Raw genomic sequence first — 9,854 nt, 5'->3', positions numbered from 1 at the left:
GGCTCTTTACAGTCTATTTACTCACGGTAGTGTAGTAGCGCCCGCCCCCCGCCCCGGCTCCCCAGCCGGCAATTGCTGGTCATTGGTCCTTTTTCACCCGTATCTCACCTACTTTTCACCAGCGTCCTGCAGTCACTGGAGTCAACTTTAACTTCCATACTTTGAAATCCGGAAACACGACCAAAATTTGTGTTCTCCCAATCACCATTTAAATAAACTACTTAATCCTATGTGTCTACAAAAATAAAATTTGGCTTCCATTTTTAAAAAGGTTTTAGCCAGACTCAGTGGTGCACGCCTGTACTCCCAGAGGCTCGCAAGTTCAAAGCCAGTCTCAGCAAAAGCGAGGCGCTAAGCAACGTAGTGAGACCCGTGATGTAAGGTCAGCACCGGTGATCAAAAGGAAAAGCCACAGCTCAGTGGCTCCTGAGTTCAATCCCCAGTACTCCCTCCCCACCAAATTAAAAAAAAAATTTTTTTTTTTTTTTAACCATCTAATGATGGTTTAGACCCAGGCTTTCCGGGCAAATGCTGCCGGTAGAAAGCTCCTGGAATTGTCTTGAACTGAGCTCCAGCCATTTTTTTAATACTTTAGTAAATTCAATGGACCTGGGTGCCAAGATAGGAACCTAGTGCCTCACACATGCTAGGCAAGCGCTCTACCACTGAGCTATGACCCCATCCCTCCAGCTGTGTTTTAAAAAAGGCCCTCCCCGACACAGAACCCCTAACGTACAAACAGCCTTTTTCAAAAGGGGATGTTTGCCTGGGGTTAGACTCCCAAGATCAGAATCCTCAACCACCTATCTAGCAGACTTGTGATGACTTTACAATCACTTTTTTAACAGGAAGAGACTTTAATTGCTTAGTGGGAAAGTACAGCCAGAGATAAAAAGTCGCTGATTCCAAAGTTCATTTCCTAATAGCTTCCCTTAGGTGGTTCTGGAAAGTTTTAAGATTAATAGGCCCAGTAGAGAGTAACAAGCTACATTTCACTAGGTTCCAAGGAAGGGGCTGTTTACAAAGGGTAGTCATTTAGCAATTCGTTATATTTGGTTGTTCCTGGGCCGGGTGGCACATAATTATAACGCCAGCAACTCAAAAGGCAGGATGTGTTTTTGAGGCCAGCTGGCCAGTCCAAAGGGATGAGGATGTAATTTAATGGTCAAATGCTCCCGACTTCAATCCCAAAAAGTGGGGTAGGGACGTTTGATCATGGAAAAGTCGTAGGACAGGCTCAAGAAATAATTCCTTACAAAGTGGGTGTTAACAGATGGGGGAGAGAGAAGGTAAACAATTATAGTAATAAATGTTCTTCTACACTAATTCACTAGGGAAGAGGCTTCTTCGCAAATAAATAAAGGAAGAGAATGGGGAGGAAAAAAAATCACATTTATTAAGGACAACCACAGGCTGGACACAACACACATGCTAAAAAGAGTGGACTGTCTTAAAATTTCAAAGGTAAATAGGTAAATGTTTTTTCCACAGTCCCACAATCACTTCCATATGTTTACAAATTAAAAAGGCTCATGTTAAAGACATTAAACAATAAATATGTAATAAGTGCTCCAACCTATCCCAAAAGCTTTTTCTAAGTTAAAAATCACAAATCTAACCCATGCCACTGAAAACTATTCAGGCAGGGTACTAGAGGCTGAATTCAGTTTTCAATGTTTATTAGTCCTAGAAATACCACTCCCTATCCCAGCCCCCACCTTAAGCATATTCTCACTTTACATTTTAGAGGTAAGCCTCAATTTAATCCTCAGAATTTAAACGAAGACTACTTTAGACTTTCCACATCCTGAGGTAAACATATACCAGACCTTATAGGGAAGTAGTCATTGGTAAAATTAGAACGGTGGGTGAACCAAAGTTAACTCTAATACTATCCCCTGGATTTTTTTTTTTTTAAAGCAATAAACTCATGTAGAATCTAACATGAAGACCTGACCTGTATAATTCACTGTGCTTTTGGTTATGTTGCCTCAGATTAAACATTTTGATGAGGTTTTCCCCGTTAAGAGTATGAATAGACCTTACAGTTTGAAGACCTCTAGAACTCCCTGAATTATGAGGACATTCATGACTCTCAGTATGACCAAGAGACCTGAAAAGTCTTTAAAGACTAGAATCTACAAGTAATCTGCACTAAGGACATTATGCATATTCAATCAGTAAAGACTCAGCTCTCAGGCTTAAATGTTTGTTGTTCACAATACAGTCAAGAGCATGAATTTTTTTCTTTTTTCATGGTACAGGGGATTGAACCAAGGGCCTTTTGCATGTGAGGAAAGCTCTCTACCAACTGAGTTATATACCAAACTGCTGATATAATCTTGAAAAAGCAAGTTTTTTGAAGCTCTTTATAGATTTTGCAAAATAACAGTCATACATGTTTGTTCCAATTCCATACAGGTGATTCTATTATCTGTTTTTTCATCCTAATAAGGAAAACAGGCTATTAAAAATGACTCCCTGATGTTGGAAGCTTACTGACAAAGCTTTTATACAATTTAGTCTAAAAATCATAAATTCATCTAAATCAATCCCATTTTAAAGGGGCCTCTTGATTCCCATTTCCCAATGGAAAAATCACTCACTTTAGTGTTTTTTTTTAAAAAGCAAAACCAAAAACCCATACCATCTAAGCCAAGTTTTACATGACAATGTGTAAAATAAAGTACAATTTCCACTTAATTCAGTCTTCAAATATCTTTTATTGGAAGGCCATGCATCGCCTTCATTTATCGTATTTCAAATCACTGTACAGTTACTTTTGTGAAAACACTGCCTGCATTTTCTAGTACAAAAAAAACCTAAAAATTGTTTCAGGAATGTAGAGAAATATCCAACTTAAATAGCGAAAAAGTGCACCATAATTACTGCTGCACTGCAGTCATTTCTGCATTTCCCATGTTTCTTAAATAACTATCGTCTGATAACACACAATATAAAGAGCAATTATGAAAAACAGACATTTACATATACTTCTAAAGTCTTATTGAGAATATCCTGTTGGCATTGGATAGCCAATCATAGGTGCAGCTGCAGTAGCAGGATATGCATATGCCTGTTGGTTCATACCATTGTGCATATTTGGAACATTACTTCCATATTGCTGAGTGCTATCATAACCATTCTGGTAAGTCCCTGTTGGATTACCAGTCCTAAAACTGGTCTGTATACCAGCAGACACAAAATTACTTCCAAAGCTCCCATTGGTATAATTTGCAGCACTGTAAACACCATTCTGAGTTTTTGCCCCAAAATCTCTCTTAAGCAGACTAGAGTAACCTCTGTCATAATTTTCCCTGTCTCTAAAGGTATTAAATCCACCCCTTTTGCCCGCAGAGTATCTGTCCCGACGGTCATCCTTCATGCCTCCTCTACCCCTGGAACGACCTGTTAAGAGAATAATTGCAAATTGATCAATTAGGTCTATGGCACAAATTATTGCTAACACAGAAAGAATTGGGTAGCTCTACATGCTAGGTTTGAAGTGGGTTTTACAGTTTCACAACAGAAATTTCACAATTTTACTCACCCTCCGGTTTCCATTTAAGTGGATTTGTAGATAGCAATGTGATCCCAAAACTACCCATATTTCTTATTGAAGGTTTAGCCTTACCTGAACCTCTGTCTTCGACCAACTGAAGCAACTTGGGATTAATTGCTTGATTAGCTTCACGAAGCACAGAGATAAGGTCGCTCACTTGCTTTATGTTATTAGGTGTAAAGAAAGTGTATGCTGTGCCTGTTTTGGTACTGCGAGCAGTTCTTCCAATTCGATGAATATAATCCTCTGAGGAGTTAGGGTAGTCATAATTGATGACAAATTTCACATCTTCCACATCTGTAAGGTGTTGCAGTGTGGCAAAATAGCAATGTACGGAGTTTTGCACACCACAACAGCCAGACCAAAAATAAAAAGTTAGACAATTGTATTCCCAAGAAGGTACGGGCTGCAAAAAATACAGTTAAAATGGTTATCCATTCCTGTAGGAATACCATTGAGGTTGAAAAAAAGAAAAAAAAAAAAAAAGCACATGTAATCTGTACAGGTCATTGCCCACCCAGTGATAGCATCTGTCGAAATGAATATGTATTCTCCCTAGCACATTCCCAAATCGGCAAGTCCCCTTACAGATCATCAAGTGACATCTGAATGCTTCTGCGCAGTAGGGCCACTTATAGTTTCACAGCAACCTCTTCATGTGCTCATTTTGAGGACCTTTGAACAAAAACGTACAAGGTCCTTTGCATTACACACTCATCAGAAGTTCAAAATTCGGGCCACACTGCTTGTCTTGCCAAGACCTTACAACCGCAGCTGCAAGAAAAACATACCTGTCCCCCAAAAGTTGTTTTTATGCACTGTGTCTCGTCTAGGCAAGCGCTTCCAAGAAGCCAGGATTCACTTGAGAATGTGTCTCTCTCTGGCAGGTCTCGACATGACGACTACTGTGTAGGTGAGGGAGGAACTTTCAAAGCACTGCTTTCTTTTCCCACTGACTAAGTGTGAGAAGTTGCTCCTGCTCTAGGTCTCATGTGCCAGTACTCACCAATTTGTAAAAGGCTTAGTACCTTTTAAAGCTGCTCTCTCCATTTCAAACTTGAACAAAAATTTCATTGAACATTGAAGTTTGGAAATATTTCTTCGACATTTCAGCAAACTCACTGAAACTCAAAGACCCACAGATCACAGTAAACATTTGGAAACAATGCTGTACCATGGCAATCATGCAAAGCATGGGACAGAAGAAATACCACGGCAGTGAACTGTGAGGATAACTTCCATTTTTTTCCCCCGGAGAGAACAGTTTACGGGGCAGAGATGGTATGTTCTGCCCTTTGAAGATTACTGGCACACTTTCAGCTTTTCACCTCTCTAATCGACTGGAAGCAGCCAGCCGATCACTAGTCCTCCATCCCCCTCGAGTCCTCCGATTGTCATGCCTAGGCCTTGCCACAAAGACTGCACCTTTATGTGAAAAAAACTTGGAAAAAATGCAGAGGTTAAAGAAAGCAATAAACTTTCTTTAAAAAAACTACATGGAGATCTTCTGGGAAACCAAGCCATGAATGCGAGTTTGTACTAACCTAGCCCTCTGGAGGCCACATCTGTAGCAATCAGAATAGGAGCTTTTCCGTGTTTGAATTCTACAAAGGAAGGCATATATATGTATATAAAACCATTAATCTGAGCAAAAAAAATCCAAATTAATAAGCAAATTTCTATATTTTCAATACTTACCATTTAGAACCCAGTCACGTTCCTGTTGACTCTTGTCACCATGGATACCCATGGCAGGCCACCTAGATTTAAAAAGCTACATTAGCAGACTAACATTTAAAACCTGAGGCAGATTCTAGCATTTCTGGTAGCAGACCTCTTTCATTTCACCAGAAATAAGACAATTTTTCTTATCATATGATCCCCATAAATGAAACCCAAGATTCATAACTTCCATTTTCCTAAAATTATTTCAACTGAGGAAGCCCACTTACCCATCTCTCCTCATTTTTCTAGTAAGCTCATCACATCTTCTTTTGGTTTCAACAAAAACAATGGTTTTATTCTCCTTCTCACTCATGATCTCTTCCATCAGGCGAATAAGTCTGGAGATAAAGGAAAAATTATGCATTTTAAAAGCAGATCAATGGTGACAGGTACACATTTACATTCTGAAATCAAAAGGAAGCATCTACTATAAACCACTTATTCTGCCCTTGGTCCTTAAAGTAATCCATGGGATGCATTAGTTTCCTTTTCCTATAGGAATATTATAAATTTGATTAGCCAGTTATCTTAAAGGATACAAGAAATTTTTAAGGATTGGCAGAAAAATTGAAATAAATATGTTCATATTATTATCAAGTTAAAGTCACTTTTTACAAAAACCATTTTTTTTTAAGGTGGACACAGTATCTTTTTCTTATTTTTATGTGGTGCTGGGGATGAACCTAGACCAATGCCTCATGCATGTACCTCTGAACCACAACCCAGCCCCTTAAAGTCATTTTTAAGAGAATCCATGACACAATGATTCCTTCACTGCGTAAGATTTTTATAAAAATCAAAAATAAAATACTAACTTTTCATCCTTTTCTACGTCATGACATACATCCACAATCTGAAGAATGTTATGGTTTGCACTTAGTTCTAGTGCACCAATGTTTATATGAATATAGTCTTTCAGGAAATCTTCAGCAAGTTGCCTTACTTCTTTAGGCCAAGTCGCACTCCACATTAGGGTTTGCCTATCAGGCTGAAAAATGGGGGAAAGGAGATGAAATTGTACTCTAAAAAACTCAGAATTGAGTCTGAAAAGCAACACATACAAGGGTGCTTACTCTTATCTGATCCACAATCTTCCTTATTTGGGGTTCAAAGCCCATATCAAGCATCCTATCTGCTTCATCAAGGACAAGGTAGGTTGTTCTTCTCAGATTGGTTTTCCCACATTCTAAAAAGTCAATCAGTCTTCCAGGTGTTGCAATACAGATTTCCACACCTTCAATTAAATGGATAAATATAACTGTAATACCTAGAACTTATGTCACTGCTAAGGATGAGGAAAACCTTTTAAATTGCATACCTCTCTCCAAATCACGGATCTGTGGTCCCTTGGGAGCACCACCATAGATGCAAGTAGACTTCAATCGACAAGCTCTGCAGTATTCAGCAGCTACTTGCTGCACCTGCTGGGCCAGTTCCCGAGTTGGTGCCAGCACCAAACACTAAGGAAAAGAAACAACTTTTTAAGCAGACTTGGATACTAGGTCTGTCTGTGAAGTTTTTTTCTCTGGGTGGAAGAGGGGTACTAGGAATTGAACCAGGTGGATACTTGCTTTAAAATGCTAAATTTTTACTGGCAGATTATTTATGCTTTATAATACTTAAGGTAGCTCAAGCTAAATTGGACGAAAATACTAACATCTCTACATGTAAAAGCACAACAAATTAGGAAATTGTTTGCTACACAGCCTACCCATCTCCACAATATCCTTCTGGCCAAATATTTAAGAAATATACTCACAATAGGCCCATCACCTCTCTCTAGGAATGGCTGATGATTGATGTGGACGATGGCAGGCAACAAATACTATTGGAAAAGAAGGACCATGAAAGAACACATTAGAATGCTATTTTTCCTTTCCCTCCATCTTCCTTGGTATTTACCATCCAGTTAACCCAAAAGTTACAATGTATCTAAACTCTAACTTACAGACAACGTCTTTCCAGATCCAGTCTGTGCTACTCCAACCATATCCAATCCACTTAGAGCAACTGGCCATCCCTGAGCTTGAATTGCAGTGGGTTCCGTGAAGTTTTGCCTTGCAATCACGTCCATGACATTTGCTGTCATCAATAAAATAATTTCAGTAAAAAATTTTAATACCAAGAAAAAGGGTGGAACGTGAAAGGGGATGGAAACTGAGAACTAGCACTTACCAGGGAAGTTTGCTTCATAGAAATTCAGTACTGGCTTTGGACAGTTGTGACCTCTAACTGTAATTTCCTTGCTTCTTCTGTATGTCTCTACTTCTTGCTACAAAACAAATTAGACAGGTTACTTAGACTTTAACTAGACCACCAACAAAAAAAAAATCTTATAACAGACCAAAGTGAACTTCAACTACATTTACATACAAAAACATTAAACCACCTGTCCTATTACACCCCACCTATTTTATGTGGAAAATTCAAAGCCACCTGTTTGCAAGTCATACCTCCTTCCCCAAGTCAAAGAATTAACTCTCCCAAAACTGGAGCTATTTTCAAGATACCTATTCAAATTCTGACTTACTAGAAACCATAAGAAATTACTCACTGCTGTGCGTCTAGCCAAATCAGGGTGTTCCTGATAAAAATTCTTCTCAAATTTGGGCAACTCATCAAGGTTCCACTTCTTTTTAACTAGTTTCTCCCCAGGATTTCCAAACTTCTTTCCAGATAGGGGCCCTGCCCTACTCCCTCCAAATCGAGGTGCACCAAACCTGAAATTAGGGAAAAAAGTTATTTACATTTCCAAAATCCACAGATTCGAATACACATTCACTTATTATCCCTCGACATTGGCTAATGTATCCTTATGCAGATATACAACCTGAGTACTTCCTTAAGGATAGGCCCATCACTTCTCTTTAGAAACAGTCATTCTCTTGACAGCCACAATTGGCGTCGAATGTCTCACTTCCCCAGGTCCCAGTACACACTATTGGGGCCAAACAGCCTGGGATTCATAGGTGGGAAACTGGCTGCCCAAAAGGCAGAAGTTCAGACTACAAGCGTAAACAACAGCTTGCATCTACTATTAGTCTTTCCCGCGAGTTTAAGAATTACGTAGGAGAAAGACAAGGAAGCAGCTTAACGATGATGTTATTTTTACGGCTGTTTTCAAGCAAAGCAGCTTTGGTGTTGATAGATAACGGGACAGCCCTAGTAGTGAAAGCAGCCAAACGAGGAGGGTGTTCTCGGGGACAGTCACGCAGGCGAACCTGAAGTGGGGGAACCCCGCGGAAGAGCTCCCGACCAAGGTAGCAAAATTATATAACGCGAGGAAAAAGAGAAGGAGGAGCCGGCGACTACCGGGGGAGGAGTCCCGGCCCGGGCGGAGCCGGCCGGGCGGCGTTCCCGCTGGGGCGGCGCTTCCCCCTTTGTCTCGCATTTCTCTCTGCGCCACATTTTCTCGACGCTGCCATTTTGAGCTCCTCCGCCGGGCGGGGTAACAAAGGCGCCGCCGCCATGTCCAAGGCCGGCATTTTGTGTTCGCGGCTCGGACACGAGGCCGATTCCCCCGCGCCGGACACCCTCCAGCGCACCGATGGCCTCGCAAGCGGCCCCCCAACGCCCACACATTACCCGGCGCCCCCAAAACCTCTCCCGAAAGGCTGCACCTATCGGCGGCGCCGTGGCCTCGAAGCGTCGCACTTTCCTCCCCACGCAGAACGAATGTCCAGATTCCCCCCACAGCTGCTAAATCCGAGGCCCCGAGGGCTCCCTGCCCACCCCCCAGCAAAAAGGCATCTTGAGGACAATTAACTGGCAAATCTCTTCTAACGGCTTTTACCTGAATATCAAAATGGCGCAAGCCTTCTATTGAGGGCCTAGATGGGCCGAAAAGGCCGAGTCCCCCGCGCGCCGCCCCCCCTCACCCGCCCTCCCATCCCCCACCCACCCGGCCTGACAGGTTAGTTCCTACACTCACCCTCGATCCCGGCCGCGGTCTCGGTCACTCGAATAACCCGACATGGCGTCAATGGTTGCGGTTGGCGGGGAACGAAATGAAGAGAATCGGGAGCGACGAGTCGCTGTTAGTGGCCTCGGCTACGACGAAGCCTTGAGGGGGCGGCAGCGGCGGAGGAACCGCGATGACAACAACTGGAGCTAAACGACCAGAGACCGGTGGAAATGAATGAGGTGCCGGCCGAGTCCCGGCAGCCGGTTTTATAGTCTGGACCGCCTCCTCCACCGCAAAGAATGCTGGGAGCCGCTCTATGACCTAATCACCCCGCCCCCCGCGCAAAGGCCGCAACGCCCGCTGGCGTTCCGGAATCCGCCATGTTCTCACCCCTCCCCCCGCGGTCGCTCCCTCACAGTTGCCCGGTTTTCGCCCCTTTCACGTCTGTGCCCATCTATCATTAAGTTGCCTCATGTTGCAGTCTCTTAACTTCACCTTTTTCTTGCCTTTCCACACCTCAAGCAAGCTACTGCCCTTTTTCAGGCCTAGCCAGGCTATAAAAACGCCAGCACAACCCAACCCACTCGCCCCACTTGGTGATGTTTACGTCTCCGCAAGAGCCCCCACGCCCATAACCAAATTGAGGCGAGAAGGCGGAGCCTG

General features: G+C 42.4%; 1 protein-coding gene across 1 annotated transcript; it reads right to left on the bottom strand.

The window, feature by feature from the left end:
* Positions 1-2,703: 2,703 nt before the first annotated feature.
* Positions 2,704-9,450, bottom strand: Ddx5 (DEAD-box helicase 5). The gene is made up of 13 exons (XM_076871751.1): positions 9,219-9,450; positions 7,842-8,007; positions 7,463-7,559; positions 7,236-7,369; positions 7,047-7,112; positions 6,606-6,747; positions 6,361-6,521; positions 6,103-6,275; positions 5,515-5,625; positions 5,261-5,322; positions 5,107-5,166; positions 3,635-3,859; positions 2,704-3,408 (listed from the first exon to the last, which is right to left on the bottom strand). The coding sequence occupies exons 1-13, from the start codon at positions 9,260-9,262 to the stop codon at positions 3,005-3,007; spliced, it is 1,845 nt and encodes a 614-aa protein (XP_076727866.1). The 5' UTR covers positions 9,263-9,450; the 3' UTR covers positions 2,704-3,004.
* Between the last annotated feature and the right edge of the window lie 404 nt (positions 9,451-9,854).

This window comes from Callospermophilus lateralis, chromosome 11, assembly GCF_048772815.1.
Source record: "Callospermophilus lateralis isolate mCalLat2 chromosome 11, mCalLat2.hap1, whole genome shotgun sequence".
In the NCBI taxonomy this organism is placed as follows: domain Eukaryota; kingdom Metazoa; phylum Chordata; class Mammalia; order Rodentia; family Sciuridae; genus Callospermophilus; species Callospermophilus lateralis.
Note: the sequence above shows the minus strand (reverse complement) of the source record. Positions and strands in the feature narration are given on the sequence as shown.

What these genes read in the sequence shown, in the direction of transcription:
- Ddx5 (XM_076871751.1), bottom strand. Translation starts at nt 9,262, where the DNA reads ATGTCGGGTTATTCGAGTGACCGAGACCGCGGCCGGGATCGAGG. An exon ending in ATTTGGCTAGACGCACAGCA is followed by an intron (nt 7,560 to 7,841) that starts GTGAGTAATTTC and finishes TTTGTTTTGTAG; the next exon opens with CAAGAAGTAGAGACATACAG. An exon ending in TGTGGCCTCCAGAGGGCTAG is followed by an intron (nt 3,860 to 5,106) that starts GTTAGTACAAAC and finishes AACACCTTACAG; the next exon opens with ATGTGGAAGATGTGAAATTT.